Source organism: Bombyx mori, chromosome 3 (assembly GCF_030269925.1).
Source record: "Bombyx mori chromosome 3, ASM3026992v2".
NCBI lineage: Eukaryota > Metazoa > Arthropoda > Insecta > Lepidoptera > Bombycidae > Bombyx > Bombyx mori.
Genome location: NC_085109.1, coordinates 5,515,052 through 5,536,052, shown reverse-complemented (window position 1 = coordinate 5,536,052; position 21,001 = coordinate 5,515,052). Strand labels below are relative to the sequence as shown.

General features: G+C 35.1%; 1 protein-coding gene and 1 long non-coding RNA gene across 3 annotated transcripts in view; both read left to right on the top strand.

Moving 5' to 3' along the window:
• The window catches only part of LOC134201184 (uncharacterized), a 69,327-nt gene extending 48,979 nt beyond the window's left edge, over window positions 1–20,348 (top strand). The window contains exon 2 of the long non-coding RNA XR_009976394.1: window positions 16,124–20,348. This is a non-coding gene — a long non-coding RNA (uncharacterized LOC134201184). The remainder of the gene's footprint in view (window positions 1–16,123) is intronic.
• Ago3 (argonaute 3) lies at window positions 236–20,348 on the top strand. 2 transcript variants are annotated; one of them, XM_012695095.4, is made up of 17 exons: window positions 236–380; window positions 848–1,031; window positions 1,513–1,597; window positions 2,166–2,241; window positions 3,143–3,287; window positions 3,699–3,870; window positions 4,306–4,433; window positions 5,216–5,379; window positions 6,073–6,270; window positions 6,424–6,573; window positions 6,690–6,867; window positions 7,377–7,634; window positions 8,508–8,735; window positions 9,100–9,283; window positions 9,872–10,037; window positions 10,442–10,660; window positions 12,137–20,348. In XM_012695095.4, exons 2-17 carry the CDS (start codon window positions 867–869, stop codon window positions 12,399–12,401), a joined length of 2,781 nt encoding a protein of 926 aa, XP_012550549.1. In that variant the 5' UTR covers window positions 236–380; window positions 848–866; the 3' UTR covers window positions 12,402–20,348. The 2 variants fall into 2 exon arrangements, with proteins under 2 accessions (XP_012550549.1, NP_001098067.2); NM_001104597.2 differs by lacking the exon at window positions 236–380 and having other exon boundaries at window positions 867–1,031; window positions 12,137–12,401.
• Window positions 20,349–21,001: the final 653 nt, after the last annotated feature.

Here is a 21,001-nt window from a genome sequence, read left to right as displayed (position 1 = left end):
TTCAAATCGGATCAGTAGTTACTGAGATTAGCGCGTTCAACCAAACATTATAACCAAACATAAATTCTTCAGCTATATAGTATTAAATAAATAATAATTAATATAATTAGTTAAAGTTGTAATGATTTTGGTCCTGCTACAGAAGATCTATTTAAAATCACAAACATGAATAACTTTCTATGGTCAAAACTATTTAATATTTAATATAACCCTTTGCCTGTCCACTTGACGAATTAAATAAAAAATGTCAAACAACTAACAACTTCACGCAAGATGAAATATTATTAGCAACCAAGAAGTTTCAAACATTTCTTCATCGATATTTAAATAATTTTACCACATTCAGATACGACTGCTAGCCGTATTTTTAGGTGATCCTGGTAGGTATACTTTAAAAGCTGTAGGTGTATAGAAATATAAGCCTTCAAGTTATTTTAATATTCAAAAATACTCTGAATGATTGCGCGCCCTTAGTCGAACTTAGAAATCGCTTATTTAGCGTAAAACATTAGTGGGTTAGTTGCAAAGTAAAATACGTTTTCTAAATGTCTCCGCTGATTTTTTCAATTAAAACAATAACAAATAACGTTTTAACCTAAACAATGGATTGCAATAAGTGAATTAAATTGCGTATAACTACCCAACATAACAAGATGTATTCCACATGACATTTTGTATTTTATCAATTGGAAAGCGTACACAAATAATATTGTATACTTTTACAATATTTAACATAACCATACTTATAAAACAATATCAATAACATTAAAAACGAAGCAAGCTGTTTAATAATTTTAATAATGAACAATTATTGAGATATTTGTTTAATGCTATGATTTATTTGTAGCTATTGGAGATTGTTAGTGATGGCAGACCCAGGCAAAGGCCGGGGGCGAAGCTTAGCCCTTTTACAGGCACTGAAGAAGTCACAAATGATGGACTCTCCCTCACAATCTGAGAGTCAGTCTCCTGAAAGTACACCAGAACAGAGTACAGCTCCAAGTACCATTGCAAGTGCAACTCCTAGTACTGTAAGTAGTAATAATTTATGTGCTTTTTTAAAAGTAATTTCTTATATACAGCTCTGACTGCAGTGAATAAGAAATTACTTTAAAATGCTCTGTCAGGGTTATGATTGAATTGAAATCTTTACTGAAAAGTTATCAATTAAATGCTCTTTATGTGTGATTCTCTAAAAATATGGTTAAGTAAATTTCATTAAAGAATTCAATATATTCACTGAAAAATAATGTCTTCTAATAGGGACAAACTCATTAGCTTCAATTCTATATATATATGGTCAAAGTTTGAACTCAACAGGAATAGTCATATCTGTTTTCCATTTTTATATGTTCTCTCTTTCTGATAAAATTTTAGTCCTGTGATATTTTTATTTTTATATAGTTTATAGAAAAACTATTAATGATTGTAATCAACTTTGATTTGTTGCTAACAATATGCTCCAATTATTAGCGTTAATAAAAAATAAAAAGATACTTAACATATTTTTAGTCAGGAGTGAGTATAGGCGGTAGAGGACGCGCAGCAGCATTGATGCTGGCTAAAATGCAGCAGAAACCAGGCTCCACAACTCCAGGTATATAACGGAAATTTCAATTAAGTACTCACAGCATCCTTTGTAGTAATATATATATATATATATATGTGTGTGTGTGTGTGTATTTTTATGTATATAAATTGTTTTGTATCTTGTAATATGTATATATTATTATATGTAATGTTTACTGTATGCACTAGGTTTGTGTTCCTAATTCTTCTTTCCTTTTGCGGGCCTACTGGAAGAGATTTCAATATGAAATAAGTAGTGCCCTTGTACTCTGTATCCTTATTGTCGTTTTCCTCCTAACAGCTGTGTGTACAAAATATATTATATAAATAAATAAAATAACACACTTGTTAGCATTACCAAACATGAAATAAGAGTTAGAAAATTACCTATCCAGACATGATGTGAAGATACTTTTTTTTTTGTCGCTAGACAGTCTATGTAATTAACTCCTATCTCATGTCCAAGTGTTCAATTCACTAGATGAGTGATCTACATCTAGTCAAATATGTATTTTTTTCCAAATACAAGCCGTCTCAATTTCATCCATGAGGGTATGGGATATGAAAGTGAACTAATTATCATTTCCTTATTTCAGCAATTTTTGTGCCACCTTCATCAACTTCTGCACCAACAGCTGGAACTGGACGTGGATTCAAATTGCTTCAGAGCTTGTGAGTTTAATTAGTACATTTTTATATCATAAATATTATTTAAAAAAAAAAACATTAAAATCACAAATATGCCTTGGTATATGTATGTATTTATGTTAATAATTACGCACCATACCTATCAATTCTTACTATTAAAAATGAAATTAATAGCATAGTGTCAAATTATAATGATTGTATTGAAAAACCAATAAACATTCTGTAGTTATTTCAATAGTCTTATGAAAGTAATAATCTCAAAAGTTAAACCTTAATCTTTCAATACCTGATGCCTTGCTGAGATTCGCCGTCAAGCTCATGTCCCACCTGGTATTATATGGTCACTGGAGCCTATAGATATCAACAACGCAAATGCCGACACTCATCTAACTACTAAGACTCAGTTTATAGTTCAATAACTGCCCCACCCTTTAAATTGGACCGCAGTACTGTTTCACGGTAGAAATAGGCAGGGTGGTGGTAACCAACTGTGAAAGCTCAAAAAACGTTCTATCATCAGTAATTACGAAATTATAATTTTTGTGGGTTTGATTCTTATTACATAATGTCATTCCTTGGTGGAAGTTATTTGTGCACGTTTACTATTTATGGATTTCATCAGGAAAAATGATACCTATCTCTGGGATTTGAATACCAGCACAGTCGCATCTCTAGAATGTACCGGGCACTTTATCTCGCAAGCCCCGAATTTGCAGTACAATATGCATTATTTATCATAATAATATGTATATGTCACATAAATATTTGTAAGCTTTTAATCAAATTCTATTGTTGAATAACCAAAAAATTAGGAATTGCCCTTAAAAAAAAACATCTAGAATATAACTCCCTGTAAAACTGAATTGTAATGTATATATTTAGTGAGTGTTTTTTATTGTAGAAAAATCGCAATTTATTATTTCAGGCAAGCCAGTCAAAAAGCAAGCAGTCAAGTAGCAAGCAGTCAAGTAACGAGCAGTGCACAAAGCGATATTAAAGATTTGACTGAAAAAATGTCTGAAACTTCAGTTTCAGCACAGACATCTTCAGTTGCCAAGAACAAATATTTCGTAAGCATAATTCACTGATAAACTAAATGCTCTAAATACAAAAATCTATCCTTATTTTTTTGAAAACAAGTTAAGACATGATTTTTGTTATTAAAATTATATACTTTATTTCATTTAGCTTGTTAGCTTTTACTGGTGGTAGGACCTCTTGTGAGTCCGCGCGAGTGGGTACCACCACCCTGCCTATTTCTGCCGTGAAGCAGTAATGCGTTTCGGTTTGAAGGGTGGGGTAGCTGTTGTAACTTTACTTGAGACCTTAGAACTTATATCTCAAGGTGGGTGGCGCATTTACGTTGTGGATGTCTATGGGTTCCAGTAACCACTTAACACCAGGTGGGCTGTGAGCTCGTCCACCTATCTAAGCAATAAAAAAAAATTGTAAGCAGTAATTAAAAAAACCATATTTTCCAGAGGGAGGTGAAAGACACTCCTCCAGTCGTAAAGAAAGGTGAAACAGGTGTGCCTATAGAAGTGACTTGTAACTACATTTATCTCAATTTCAAAGAGAACATTGTTTTTGAGTATGAAGTGAAGTTTGAACCAGATCAAGACTATAAACATTTGCGATTCAAATTGCTCAACGGTAATTATATTATCTGTTTTAGGTTGTCTAAAATCTCCTTACATTGAGCAAAATTAATTAATGAATAAAAATATTGTTTTTTCTTTATCCCACAAACAACGAAGCTATATGCAATAACAGACAAAATGTTTAAAAATTTTACCATTGGGAAAGATTCATTTTAAATATTTACAGTACTCAACAGTGGGACAATCTTATATTATGTAGTTGAGGCTTAGTCCTAATTTTATTACAAAGGCAATAAAAAAAATGTTTCATGATGGGTGGTGGCATTCATGTTGTTAATATCTATGAGCTCCTATAGTGATCTATAATATCTATGAGTAATTGCTTACAAACCGGCGGACTGTGAGCTCGTTCGCCCGTCTGGGAAATTAAAAAATAAAACTGAAGAAGTTATTGCAGAGAAATTGAATATTCTCGTCTTTTTTACAGAGCACATTGAACACTTTAAGGAGAAAACATTCGATGGTACCACCCTCTACGTGCCACACGAACTGCCCGATGCAGTCCGTAATTTAGTATCTACTAACCCATATGACCAAAGCAAAGTAAACGTTTCTGTAAGTATTTATAGATCAATCCTTTGCACTCGAGAGGTGAGTGAAGTATCGCTCACCATATGATTTAATTACAAACAACAAGAACAGATATTAAAAACAAAAATATCAATCATCAAATAAAATAACATAAATATTTATATTATAGTTTGCAACATTGTGCATTTAATTTCCACACCAAACAAAATGGTGATGATTCTTGCAATCATCACTCGAGTGAAAAGGGTTAATTTACTTTTTTTGATGTTTGCTATTACTCTCATTATTTTAGACATCTGTAACTGTTTTAGATAAATGCAATTATTGTAATGTTTATTACATTGATATAAATAATGTAGGCAGCGGCTTGGCTCTGCCCCTGGCATTGCTGAAGGGTTTAGGTACATGGGCGACGGTAACCACTCACTATCAGGTGGGCCGTATGTTTGTCTGCCTACAAGGGCAATAATAAAAAAAGGGGAATGCTCTCACATGGTTATAAACACATATGAAAATATTCCACACTGCCATGAAATTTTAGTTAACACCAAAACTATACTAAAAAACTGTTCATTCTTTGGTTGTTTTGAATGACAAATAGTCTGAAATATCAGTAGATAGTTCACTTAATTCTTTTATTTTTTATATAAATTATAATATAGTAAATAAAATAGATAAAATGATGTATTTCGTAAATTATTATCATGTATTGCATTATGATGAATTAGATACTTATGTGGCGTGGCTTCGAGATAGCAGTGTTATAAAATCATTATTAAATTTGATTAATTTCTCTTTTCATCTAGATTATATTTCGTCGCACACGTCGTTTGAGCGAAATGATTCACATATACAATGTGATGTTCAAATGTATAATGAAGGATTTGAAATTGATTCGCTTCGGACGCCAACATTACAATGAGCACGCAGCCATACAGATACCTCAGCATAAATTAGAAGTTTGGCCTGGGTAATCGATTACTAATTTTATATGATAAATAATAATAAAATATTACGTATATTTCACGAAGGCAAAATTCACATTTTGATGTGAAACAATTAAATTTTATAAAAGAAATTGAAACTTTCAAAATGCTTACCGAAACATCTTAAAAGAGTCATTGCTTACCATCCATTCCCTAAAGATTTTCTTTCTGTTTAGCTATGTGTTTTAAGCATTTTCTAATTTGATCAATGCGAGAACTATATTTTTCATTGCAAATTTGTTTGGATTAAAATATTAGTGTGTTCGAATTTATTTTTTCTATTTGGAAAATTTCTTATTTATTTAATTATTATCAAGGGGTAAAAGGCTGTTTGGTTTACGCGACATTTCGCTTAATACACGACACTTATCTTTGTAATAAAAGGCACATTTTATTTGGTATTAGTATCAACAATTCGATGTTTTAATTAAACTTCAATTAAGTTTTTTGAGGTTATTTGTTAAGATATTTTTCTCTACATTTTTTGTTCTGATATTTTTTCTAAATTTTAAACTTCAAATGACTCTCCTGTAAAGTTTCAAAAATGTCGCTTAAACTAATACCACCCTCCAAACAATAACACTTAAACAATCACCCATCGATATGAAAAAGGTGGAATAGAGGTTGAAAAAAATCTAATTTAATTAATGATACAAAAAATAATCATTTTATTTTAGATACGTAACAGCAGTAGACGAATACGAAGGCGGTCTGATGTTAACATTAGATTCGACTCATCGTGTATTACGAACGCAAACCGTTCTCTCTCTGATCAAAGAGGTTGTGCAAACTGAAGGAGCTAATTGGAAACGTAAGATGACAGATATACTAATAGGAGCCTCTGTTATGACTACTTATAACAAGAAATTGTTTAGGTGAGTTGTTGGCTTAGTCAAAATGATGAGGAAGCGTTCAAGGCATTTATTTTGATTTATGTAGATGCACAGACATAACATTCTCGAGTTTTAGCGAGACTAACGAACAGCAATTCAATTTTTATAAATATCATTGATTAATCATTTTTTCAGAGTTGATACAATTGACGATAAAATGAGTCCGAGATCAACATTTGAGAAAACAGAGAAAGGCGAAACTGTACAGATTAGTTTTATAGATTATTATAAGAAGAATTATGGTATCGAGATAATGGACTGGGATCAACCCTTACTCATTTCAAGGTAGTTTTTTTTTTGAATTTTCGGCCCATTTAGACATTCGCTAATCTTTAAGTCAAATCACAATTAGTTAAACCAAAATGAAGTAAAGTAATCATCGATTTGTGATAATTTTACAGAGACACAAAACGTATGCCCGGATCAGACACTCCAACAGATTTCATGATATGCCTCATTCCGGAGTTATGTCAATTGACTGGTTTAACAGATGATCAACGCAGTAACTTTAGATTAATGAAAGATGTAGCTACTTACACGAGGATCACTCCAAATCAGCGCCATGCCGCTTTTAAGAAGGTATTATCTTGATATCTTAAATTGATTGACTTTTAAAAAGAATCAAAAAAAAAAAAATCTACGAACATATTTGATTGGGTTAATTCAGTCTTAATGGAAAAATTGTTATTTAGATATTTAAAAGTACAAAAAGTATTGTGGCTGCATTTAGTTGTAATATAATATAATTGAAGACATGAGTGGATGAAGGGGATATGATACAATTTGTCAATAACTCCTTAATCACATGCAATTTTAAAAAAATAGTCTTTAATCCCAGAGTTTAATGTTTAAAATGGTTTATAGGCACATAACACCTACACCTTCATTGCAAAATTCAAATTTCAATGCAAAAACTCAAATATCTTAAAAATTGTACTTAACCCCTTCATCCACTCATGTCTTCTTTTACTTTTATAAGAGGATGTTATTAGAGGTTTCTATCTTAATAGAGGTTTCTATTTTAAAAAACCTATCCCTACCTACCAAGTGAGATTATTTAATAGTATGTTTTTTTTATTAAACCTTAGTACATAGAAAGTGTAATGAAAAACGAAACTGCCAAGAGTCGTCTAGCGGGTTGGGGTCTCAGTATAGCACCGGAAACTGTGAACCTAACAGCTCGTACCCTGCCACCAGAGACACTGTATTTTGGAGACAATGTTAGAGTTCCCGGTAAACCGAATGCAGAGTGGAACTCTGAGGTGACTAAACACAGTGTGATGCAAGCTGTGGATATCATGAGATGGGTTCTGTTGTTCACTCAGAGGGATAAGCAGGTTGCTATGGTGAGTGAATTGAAATATTGGTAGGCAATGTTGGAACTACTTGTTCTTAGCTATGTAAATCCATTTGAAATACAAAAGATTCTGTTATGTTAGATTGATGGATACAGGTCGACCTAATAAAAGCATGTTAAAATGAAGAAAATTGCTTGACCAATATTAGAAAAAGATATTGAAATGTATGCATTATTGCATGCATGCAAATGTATGCAATTGCCTTTACAGATTTCTAAATCTATATATGTTTTTTTTTTTTTTAAAAAAAACCCCAGGTAAGCTAGACTGCTGTCTGTTTTTCATATCGAAGTTAGAGGAAACTCGAACACACAACTATCTATATATTAATATGTGAAGCAAAAACTTTGTACCCCTTTTTACGAAAATTGCGCGGACGGAGGAGTATGAAATTTCCCACACTTATAGAGAATATAGAGAAAGAGTGCATAGTGCTAATATTTTTTTAAATTATGTTTTAATAATATTATATTAAATCAATAAAAAAAACATTACTCACACTATCATGTATTTGACACAACACATATACTGTGTTTATTTTGAAAGTCTGGTCAAATTGAGAATAGATTAATATTGTTTGTCTTTAATGTAATTTGTCCATATGGTAGTCTTGGCGAAATCTGTGATAACAGAAGTATAATAGAGATAATATAAATATAATAGAACCGTAATAATGTCCAAACTTATAATTTCAACTACAGTGGGACTACTAGTTATAATAAATAGATTAACCGGTTTTTGTTTCTTTTCTGGTTTGAGTCATAACAACATTAAACACACTTTTGTCAGTCTAAGCCGAATTGTTTAAATAATTTTTTAAATATACTACTTTTGAAGTCATTTTTTTGTATTGATTCACAGGACTTTCTTAGTACACTCAAACGAAATTGTCGACCAATGGGTATTATGGTTTCTGACGCTGAATTGGTACCCCTCGCCAATGATAGAACAGATACGTACGTACTGGCATTGAAGAAGTGCATAACGTCGTCTGTACAATTAGTCGTTGCAATATGTTCTACGAAGAGAGACGACAGATACGCGGCCATTAAGAAAGTTTGTTGTGCTGACAACCCCGTGCCTTCACAGGTAATGCTGGCAACACTTTTTTCTAGATCCCAGTAGAAATAGATTTTTGAGTATCATATTCTTGTATTTTTTTTTTTTTTTTTTATTGCTTAGATGTTTGGACGAGCTCACAGCTCACCTGGTTTTAAGCGGTCACTGGAGCCCATCTACAACGCAAATGCGCCACTCACCCTGTTATATAAGTTCTAAGATCTCAAGTATAGTTACAACGGCTGCCCCACCCTTCAAAACGAAACGCATTATCGCTTCACGGTAGAAATAGGCAGGGTGGTGGTACCTACCCACGCGGACTCACAAAAGGTCCTACCACCAGTAATATTTTTTTTTTATTAAAAGATTAATAAAATAAAATTATTTTCAACAGGTTATAAATGCACGTACGTTAATGAACACGAACAAGATCAGATCGATCACTCAGAAGATTTTGCTTCAGTTGAATTGCAAACTGGGCGGCACGCTTTGGAGCATCAGCATACCGTTTAAGAGCGCAATGATTGTTGGCATCGATTCGTATCACGACCCATCCAGGAGGAACCGGAGCGTTTGCAGTGAGTGCACTATAAACGCTAAGCTGTCCTTCTGAAAACTGAGTTATCTATACTAATATGTATATAAATCTACGGTGGTTTTTACGGATGTTCCGTTATAACTACTGAACCGTCCATCCGATTAACTTGAAACTCGGTATCCATCTAGAAAATACATGTACTTAATGGATAGGCTAATATTTATATGAGTGTTGGACTCCCTAATAATAATGACAATAAATAATAATGTTAATTTTAAATGCCCAGCGAAGAGGGCGAGTAAGGGTTGTATATTTATAAATTTGAAGTACTCAGTATTGATATACTTTAAGTTTCATCTGGTGATGTTGGAATGTGACAAGAACGCAGACCTGAGATCCAGATATATGGGCACAGTAAGTGTCTGTGGCGATCAGATGAACTGCTGGTTGGCTGAACCTATCGAGCTGAGCAATTCTTTTATATCGTTTTTTTGTTCTCTATAAAAATGTCTGTGCTATCTTACAAGGCTGGCAGTCACTTAAGGTGATCGAAGCCTCATTAAAACTAGAATAAAAACAAAAAACTTCATTTATTTGTTTCAAAACTTGTAATTTTTTATTATTACAGGTTTTGTAGCATCCTATAATCAAAGCATGACGCTTTGGTATTCGAAAGTGATCTTCCAAGAGAAGGGTCAAGAAATAGTTGATGGCTTGAAATGTTGTCTCGTTGATGCGTTAACTCATTATTTGAGATCAAACGGACAGCTTCCGGACAGGATCATCATATACAGGTAATCGTTTCAGGGCCAGTCATTGACTCGGTAATACTTACTGAAGAAACTGTAGTTTGAGTATAATTGCTGTGGTGATTCACTGGAATTATATGTTCGCAAAGTAAATAAGGGTATAAAGTACAGTGTACAAACAATCCTGCATATTTCTAATATAAAACAATGCTTTATGGTTTATAGAAAAACTTATTTTGAAGGGGAAATGAAGAAGGCTGGCATGTTATGATAAGTGAATATTTTGTAGAAATACATTGACAACCACAAAGTGAATTTCCCCGGTTGTCTTACAAGGACCAATACCTATTGGTGTCTCAACTTCTACATTTGCAGTTTGTTTGCAAAAACAGCGGTAAACTAATGTATTCGATTGAATTCCATAGATTTTTACAATGATTCTTCAACAGAGACGGTGTAGGCGACGGGCAGCTGAAGTTATTGCAGCAATACGAGATACCTCAAATGAAGATTTGCTTCACGATATTGGGATCGAATTACCAGCCTACCCTGACCTATGTTGTCGTACAAAAACGTATCAACACTAGGATCTTCCTGAAGTCGAGAGACGGCTACGACAATCCGAACCCCGGGACCGTGGTCGATCACTGTATAACGAGACGGGACTGGTCAGTTTTATTATTCATTTTGTTTATTACACTTCATGCTAATTCATCATTCTCCTTCCCTTCTCCCAGTCACCTGGGGTCAGTGCAACATGTTTACTACTTCCATACTCTTCTTATATGATAGATGAGTATGGAAGAAAAAAACCTGTTGTGCCGACCCCAGGTGACTGAGAGAAGGGCAGGAGAATGATGAAATGATGATGACTCCTCTATCATATATGTATTTCTTCGCTCACTCCCCTCTTACACATATCGTCTTTCACGCAATCCATCCATTTCTTCTTAGGTCTACCGCTTTATTTCCTTACACATTCATAGTCAACACTCTCTTACCAACCTCATTTTCATTTCGTCTCATCAAATGTCATGGTTCTATTGTCAAAGACTGTTATATTTCTAATCACAGGTATTGCCAAGGTTACACTCGAGGACAAATAATATTAAAGACAAACTATATTATTATATTCTCAATTTGACCACAGACCTTAAACAATAGCAAAAGTTTGACAAAAAAACACAGTGTATATATGTCTTGTGTCAAATACATGGTAGTGTGGTTAATGTTTTTTTTTATTGATTTAATGTATGTACATATTTTTTGTGTATAATTTTCAAAAATGTTAGCATTCTGCACTCCTTCTATATATATTCTATAAGTGTGGTAAATCTCATACTCCTCCGTCCTCGCAATTTTCTTAAAAAGGGGTAAAAAGTTTTTGATTCATTAATATATCGTCGTTGTCAAACCAAAATCTGCTATATGCACTTTTTGAGATTTTTACTTTTTAATTTTTACGTGTAGTTCACAGCCCCATCTACCGTATAAAAAATACTGCTATGTGTCTATAGCTTTAATATTTATCTATAGCTTTCATTTGATATAGTTCTTAAAAATTCACCTTCATATAAATTTTTATACGAAAATGTTTTTACTCGTTAATTCAAAATAGAGTTTTTGCACATAGCAGATTTTGGTTTGACAGCGACGATATCACTACATAGTATAAAACAAAGTCGCTTTCTCTGTCCCTATATCTGTCCCTATGTATGCTTTAATCTTTAAAACTACGCAACGGATTTTGATGCGTTTTCTATACTAATATTATAAAGAGGAAAGATTTGTTTGTTTGTTTGTTTCGAATAGGCTCCGAAACTACTGGACCGATTTGAAAAATTCTTTTTCCATTAGAAGCCGACATTGTCCCTGATGAACATAGGCTACTTTTTTATTTTATTTTTTTATTTTTTTGTTTTTGGTTTCATGTGTGTTTTAATGTTTCCGAAGCGAAGCGAGGGCGGGTCGCTAGTTTTTAATAAATAGAGTGAATGAAGAGGAATGTTTATATGTATAATAACATCCATTAAATAGTGGAGAAATCAATAATAAATCACAGTTTCCGAAGCGAAGAGAGGGCGGGTCGCTAGTAGACAAATAAAAGTTAAAAAATAATCTAAGTCGTATTCGTTCGATTCCAGGTACGATTTCCTGATCGTCTCGCAGAAAGTGACCCAGGGCACTGTCACCCCGACCCATTACGTGGTGGTCTACGACGACAGCGGGATCACCCCGGACCAGTGTCAGCGTTTGACGTACAAGATGTGTCACTTGTACTACAACTGGCCGGGGACCGTGCGCGTTCCGGCGCCCTGTCAGTATGCGCACAAACTCTCGTATCTAGTGGGACAGTGCGTGCACGCGCAGCCGTCTGACGTTTTAGTCGATAAGCTGTTCTTTTTGTAGTTTTTTTTTTCTCATCTAAGTTAGTTTAGCACGGGGATTCCCAAAATAATAGACAAGATAGATACCTCTGAAAATGATATTTCTTTAAAAATCCTAACTGTCGTATCTAGTGGGACAGTGCGTGCACGCGCAGCCGTCTTGACGTTTTAGTCGATAAGCTGTTCTTTTTGTAGTTTTTTTTTCTCAACTAAGTTAGTTTAGCACGGGGATTCCCAAATAATAGACAAGATACTTACCTCTGAAAATTATATTTCTTTAAAAATCCTGACTATCGTATCTAGTGGGACAGTGCGTGCACGCGCGGCCGTCTTGACGTTTTAGTCGATAAGCTGTTCTTTTTGTAGTTTTTTTTTTCTCAACTAAGTTAGTTTAACACGGGGATTCCCAAATAATAGACAAGATACTTACCTCTGAAAATTATATTTCTTTAAAAATCCTGACTGTCGTATCTAGTGGGACAGTGCGTGCACGCGCAGCCGTCTTGACGTTTTAGTCGATAAGCTGTTCTTTTTGTAGTTTTTTTTTCTCAACTAAGTTAGTTTAGCACGGGGATTCCCAAATAATAGACAAGATACTTACCTCTGAAAATTATATTTCTTTAAAAATCCTGACTATCGTATCTAGTGGGACAGTGCGTGCACGCGCGGCCGTCTTGACGTTTTAGTCGATAAGCTGTTCTTTTTGTAGTTTTTTTTTTCTCAACTAAGTTAGTTTAACACGGGGATTCCCAAATAATAGACAAGATACTTACCTCTGAAAATTATATTTCTTTAAAAATCCTGACTATCGTATCTAGTGGGACAGTGCGTGCACGCGCGGCCGTCTTGACGTTTTAGTCGATAAGCTGTTCTTTTTGTAGTTTTTTTTTTCTCAACTAAGTTAGTTTAACACGGGGATTCCCAAATAATAGACAAGATACTTACCTCTGAAAATTATATTTCTTTAAAAATCCTAACTGTCGTATCTAGTGGACAGTACGTGCACGCGCAGCCGTCTGACGTTTTACTCGATAAGCTGTTCTGTTTGTAGTTTTTTCTTTTTTTTTTTCAACAAATTTAGTTTAGCACGGGGATTCCCAAATAATAGACAAGTTACATACCTCTGAAAATGATATTTCTTTAAAAATCCTAACTTTAGTTTTTTTCATATTGATACAAAATAGTTTATAATTAAAAAAAAATAGGTTACGTCATCGTCGACATGGACCCGTTTAAGAATCCCTGTTGTAGTACAACGAAACTGGGTAGGTACTTTATGTTCGTGTAGCGACATCTCTTATCAGTATTCTGAAACTAGGAGTCTAGTAGAGTATTAACAAAGTCAAGTTATTTCAAGGTTACAAGACATTCCGGGTATTTAGCACTATTGGACAAACGTATTGAAAAATAGCAAAAAGTAGTTTCATATTAAATGCCTGTACCGTAAAGTGTTGTAAAATTAATCAAATGTCCGATAAAATATTAAGCTATTATCTATTTTTATTCTGAAATAGGGTATTCTAGTCTAGTTTCTCCTCACAGAGTTAACAATATTCGTTGTTAGATGCGAATTGTTGCGTCTCCCTCTCGCAAAGCCAATTGTTTGTCTTCCATTACGCCGCTAATTTCCTCTTTATCACATTATTTATTTGCACATTGTTATTATTAATTACAAAACACACACTTTCCATTATACTAATTAAAATTAATTCCTCATGTCGTCGAATATAAACGAAAACATTAATCATTTATGGTTATAATTTTTCGGGACCAATCATATCCTATGATATCGTTTGCAATTTCGTGATTACTTTAGTATTGATATTATGAATCACGTAAATATATAAACTAGGAATTTTATTTTGTTAGGTGAAATGACGGGAGATCTTCACGGTCGATCTTCGACTTTTGTTCTTTACCTAATCGTTGTTAGCCTAAGGGGCTATTCCAACTTCAAGTGGACTAATAGGTGAGCTCATGGGCGCAATCTGCGAGAATTGCTATCACTAGCCCTAGCGAGAGCAATGCTTCGCTGAATAACACCGGATCGGAATTATGGCTCATTGAGAAGATCCGGTGAGAATTTCAGTGGGTTGTGTCAATGGTCTAGTTCGTATGTCGAATTCTAATCGACCAGTTCGACGAGGACGATGACCGGTGCTTGAGAAGCTTAAAAGCACCGATAGTGGATCCGGTGTATCCGACCAGACATATTTTGGATGACGGCAGCTTTGCTTTGTCCCGTCGCTTGGGTCGGATAAGTAATTAGCGATAGCCACGATAAGAGGGTATTGAGTCGCGTCGCTTTTTAAAAGTAGCGTTCTGATGCTTCCATAAGATTTGTACTTTCGTATCGGTTTTAGATTTAGGTCGTCGTGAAGATCTACATTCCTCATATACCACGTTGTTCTGACGGCTATCCGGCAGAAACGGGATTGGATGACCTGGAGAGAGTTAATGTATGTATGTAATGTAATGTACGGGCGCGTGAGCGAACGCTACACTTGCATAGGTCATGACGGAACGTTTGCAAGTTTTGTAGAGTGTCACCTTGTTATGAAGGGATAATTTACTTCGCTTGTAAATCATGGGACAGTCGACCGAGTAGGAACTTGGCTCGGTCGCGTACTGTCCTAATAAGGTCGACCTCCGACGCTTTGGATCGACCAAAGAAAATGAAATCCCTAACAGGTATACTTGAGGCATTTATTGAAACGAGAAAGAACAGAGATATGGAAAGAATTGCGTGAGTCAATTAAAAAAAAAAACATGTGCGTCTCGGGATGCACCGACAGAAGTGTGAAGTGATAACTTAAATTACTATTTAATATTGGAATTGTTTAACTTGAGAAAAGCTTAGATTTTTACTTACATTATCATTTGATATGTGCAAAATATAGGTAAGGAAAGTAACATAAATTGAAAGATATATATCAATAATTAGGAGTTACATACGTTCTCAGCACCGCTGCCGTAATGCATGAGAGAAAGGGAAGCTAGATAGACTGGCGCCGTAACGCGTTACGTAACGATGCGCTTTACTTCCCATAACAAGTTATCACTGCAGAAAATTTCACGGATACGACCTTTAACGATGAACTAATCGATCGAATTGTATGTTTGAAGATAATTATATATCTTTTAAACTTAAGTAGTTTCCATTTGGAATATGTTCTATACGCCTGCTTTCCCCGCGCCCCTTGATTTTTGGATCGAGAGTCGTGAATTCGACTCGCACTGCAGGCAAACATACGTGTTTCAAACAGTGCATGTTTCTTTGTCTGGGCATTTAACATCTATTTATGTATCTACATAATTTGCGGCATTGTAAACAAAGTAATAAAAAAAGTAAAAAAATACTTATTAGTGTGCGGAGGAAATCGCCGGATTTATTCTTCCCGTTAGAAGACTTTCTTTTTCATAATACATATCCATCTTCGGCGTCGTGCACTGTCTCCATCTCTGGGCTCTTAAGATCATATCACTCCTTAAATAATTGTACGAGATGATCCCACATATTATTTTTACCGGAAGACGTTTTAAGGGAAACGAAATTCATCCCTACTGTATTAATCCATAATATGCTCCCCGAAATGACTTTGAACGCGTACTACTCATTTCCATTACATTTGAATTACAAATTATGGTGTTTCTTCATTATGGATTAATTATGGATTGCGTGAAAGAAGAAATGGTATATGATAGAAGAGTATGGAAGGAAAAAACATGTTGCGCCGACCCCAGGTGACTGGGAGAAGGGCAGGAGAATGATGAATGATGATGTGTTTCTTCAGCCCCACGTAATCCTGCTTCAAATTGTAATTAGAAATATTGGTTTAGTTGTAGGTTAGTTTTGCTATGTGACATCACTGGTTTCCTTGGCCATTTGTAACCGTAGTCTTTCAGGTATGCGCTCTCTCGTATTGGAAAGGTACAAAATAGGTCTAGGATTAGGCTGCGGGTCCCTTGAATCGTTGAAGCGGGCCGCAGATTCACGACCTCTGCGCATGCGCGTATGTCCCACTTCTTAAACTGCAATTAATAACATACAGCGTTACATAAGGAATCTCTTTCAAAAATCTTAATACATAGTTTATAGTTCGTTTTTTGCACTGATTCAGTATTTTTTTTGAAGTGAAACTTCCTTATCGGCGTTGGAAAAAAATTTACCGTCACATTTTTCGGTTACGCGTCACATTTTTCCGTTACGCGCCATCTTTTTTGTATTCATGTCTATGATAATAAAATCCTTTTGTTTAAACTTTATCTAATTTAACTTTTTTGTATTCATGTCTATGATAATAAAATCCTTTTGTTTAAACTTTATCTAATTTAACTTTATTTAACCAATTTCTAGAAAGTTGCATGTAGATCATTTTTCGAAAAATAAGGCCATAAAGAAGTTTCACTTCTTACGTGTGTACACTAGTACACGCACACATTTTTTATTCCTTCCTTGTTATCTTTATGTATAAAAGTTAAACATGCTGTTATTGTACCTGATTGTAGTCGACGACTGAAGTAGTTGTGAAGAAAATTCAGTAAACGCGGCTTTTAACCGACTTAAAAAAAACGCGTGAAGTTTTTCAATTCGACTTATCTATTTTTTGCGTGCTACCTCAGAACTTTTTTCTATGTGAACCGATTTTGATGATTCTTTTTTTGAAAGGTTTGGTGCTTATCATAGGTTCCTATTTAAGTTTTATTAAGATCTGAGCGGTAGTTTTTGAGTTATCCTTAACGATGCCTATTTAATTGACTTCGACTGCTACATTGATGATATTGTAATTTTATTTCGTTGAAGTCGGTATTCTTTATTTGTTTTAAATTTCGGAGAATTTATTGTGTTGAAGTACTTATCGCCTCAAATTCCTCGGCCGAGTTTCGTGGGTTCGATTCCCCTATCGGGCCAACATTCGTGTGATGAACGGTTTTGTTTGCTCTTTGTCTGGGTGTTTAATATCTATATGTCTGTATATATTTAAAGGTATATAAGGATGTATGACAATCTCTGGTTCCCATAGCACAGGGAATCCTAGCTAGCTAGTTAGATGACCGCGTGTGATGTGTTCCCTGCTATTATTATCATTAAATAATGGCGTGACGGTATTTGATTGATTTTGGAGGCTGAAAAGTCGATGTCAATTCAAAAATGGAAAGGTTTATTCGAGTGATATGAACATAAAATAATTTTCTCAATTATGTACCTATGTAGTATATATCCTTCGGTTTTCACGGGTCGTAGATCTAATAGAAATTATTTTCTTACAGCTTAATTTTTTTTTTTTTTTTTTTTTTTTTTTATTGCCTTTGTAGGCAGACGGGCATACGGCCCACCTGATGGTGAGTGGTTACCGTCGCCCATGGACTTCAGCAATGCCAGGGGCAGAGCCAAGCCGCTGCCTACCGCTTAATACTCTCCACAAGCCTCGTTTGAAGAAGGACATGTCATAGCGCTCGGGAAACACCGTGGAGGGGAGCTCATTCCATAGCCGGATGGTACGTGGCAAAAAAGATCTCTGGAAACGCACTGTGGATGACCGCAGTGGCTCCAGGTAGTATGGATGAACTCTACTCCGGTGGCGGGCGGTGCGATGGTAAAAACGAGATGCTGGTATCATCTCGAACAATTCCTCAGAGCACTCCCCATGGAACATACGGTACAAAATACAGAGGGAACCGAAGTCCCTCCGCAGACCCAGAGGCTCCATAATATCATGTTTGTTTTCATTATCATAATGTTCTTTTCGACGGTTCGAGTACTTTACATTTTTCATGGACATTTTTCATAATAATAGGAGATGTATGGAAATGGTAGTGCAAGGTAGAGGGGGAAGAGGTCGACCGAAGAAGACATGGATGGAGTGTGTGAATGACGATATGAGAGAGAGAGGAGTGAGTGTTGAGATGACGGCTGATAGAAGAGAATAATTAGCTGTGCCGACCCCACCTAGTAGGATAAGATGGAGAAAAAGAAGATTTTTCATAAAAATATGATTAATAAAAAAAAAAAAACGATTATTCGTTAGGTGTCCGATGTGTAGTTTTGAGCAGCAATAACTCGCACTGTCTGCGGTTCTTTAAGATTGTGTAAATATTTCGAAATCGAACACCGCTTGTACGTCCGTATCACGTCATTACGGATCCTCCCGATCCGTTAACGGTGCTTTTAGGTACCTCAAGCACCGGTCGCCGTCCTTGCCGAACCCGTCGCTTGCGACAAAGGGCTCGACGAGTAAATTAACCCACAGACACAACCCACAGTTTCTCGCCGGATCTTCTCACTGGGTCGCGTTTCCGATCCGGTGGCAGATTTTGCGAAGCACTGCTCTTGCTAGGGCCAGTGTTAGCAACAGTCCCGGTTTGAGCGCCGTGAGCTCACCTACACGTCAAGGCAAAGCTGAAATAGCCTCTCAACGCTATCAGCATAAAAAGAAAAAAAAACGTCCGTATATAACGGTCGTTAGTTGAACTAATAATTAATTGCATGATATTCTCTACATCGGCCGTTTAGAAGTAGTAGTAGTAGTAGTAGTAGCAGCAGTAGTATAGTGCGTTTTAAAGTGACCCTAAACGCCACCGATGCTTAATTTTCGTGAAAACTTGAAAAATATTTTTATAATACTAAGTTGTACAATTAGTAGCAGGGTAAACGTTAGCACTGTGATAAACTTAAAATTAAGTTATCGTTGTGGTGTTTGTAGTGCTATTAAAATGTTTATTACCGGTTATTATTAATATTTGCCCACCACTAAATCGCGTGTGGCTAGGATCCACAGTGGCCACAGGAAAAGATCTAACGATGGGACATGAGATATTGGTTTCTACAACTTACTTAATCAGAGGACAGTACGAGGCGTAGAAATTTTGATTTCAGATATCTCTCGTCTCGAAGTGTTAGACAAATTTTGTTACTGTTGGTAGATATGACTAACATACCTGCCATTTAATATGTCTGTCTTTTATTGTGGCTTCCAAACACTCTTCATTCTTAGAGTCATAGTAGATTTCACATTAAAATGGCCTATCAATTGTATCTGTGGGAACCTATATAATTTTACTATGGTAGCTTTTACTGAGTCAGAAATAAATGTTGGGACTGACTAGTGCGGGCTTACAATGCGTCCACTAACAGTATATATGAGCATTTGATACGAATAGTAGTGGAATTCGTTGATTGGTAGACGTCAGATACATAATTATGAAGAGATGCGTTTGTTTATAATAAAAATGGCGGCATTGATAGCGCAAACGTAAAAATGTTGCGAAATAATGGTGAGATTATACAAAAAACAAAATGCTCATCATCTCAGTCATTAACTACTTTGTAAAATATTAAATTTAGTTTTAATTTAAGTGAACAAGAAATTTTCTGTTTGCCTAAACGCATTCATCGAAGTTTCACTAAATTTGCCCTCGCTCTGAAGTCAGTGTTCAATAAACTAGTTCTAAGTGTTGAGGCTTAATCGTTAAGTTATTGTTAAGCATTTATTGATTTTGTTACGAAAACGCTCGATTCGATTGATAAACTCGATTGCAATCAATCATTCGATTGTATGTATGATGATCCGTGTGAAATAAGGATGCGATTTAAACTATGATTGAAATCGATTATCGTTATCTAAATGAGTGTTATTCTGGTTAACACGAAACGATAATCAAAAAAGTTTGATTGTGAAATCAATACGCGTTTTTTTTGTTAGATTGATTGCATATTTGCGTAAAAATTGCTTTCTTTTTTTTTGTGTACCTTTTAATTTGAACGAAATAAAAACTTTCTGTTTTGTAACATCGATACGGTTCTTCTTTGTGTGATATTATATTAAGATTGTGTTCGATGACTAAAATAAGGAATCGAATCATACATCCCATCGATTACCGAACTATGTTTTACTGCCAAGTTAAATATTAATTACTTTATATGAGACGTTAAGAATGTTGACTAATAAATTTTAATTTTCATACAAAATTATGGGTGTTTTATTAGCGGCTGATGTGATAGTCTGATATATAATATGAAGCTTTAAAAATCCCTACTGAATTGAAGTTACATTTTCAGGTGTTCACGGGTTAACAGATGTAACGCTTTGTGTATCATAAACATTCTCAGTGGGTCGCGTTTTCGATCCGGTGGTAGATTCTGCGAAGCACTGCTAGGGTACGTGTTAGGAACACTTTTTGAGCCCCGTGAGCTCACCTACACACGTTAGGGTGAAGCTGAAATAGCCTCTCAAGGCTATCAAGCATAGGTAGAAAAAAAAACATTGTTTCCAGTAAATACTGATTGTTTCTCACATGATATAATTAGCACATTAAATTATAGAACGTATATTTTTTCTCATACACAATCGCTTGTAGCCTTAGGGGCTATTCTGAGAGAATTGCTAACACTAACCCTAACAAGAGCAGTACTTCGCTGAATCTACTACTGGATAGGAATTGCGAACCACTGAAAAGATCCGTCGAGAAACTGTAAGTTCTTACTTTCATATACCTAGTGGGCTGTCGCCTCGGGTAACCAACCCCTTTAGTAAGAATCCATCCACACGTCTGCTATTAAATAACAACTAGCATTTTCAGAGATAATGTCGAAGTCTGGATTGTATTGTTTAAATGATTGTA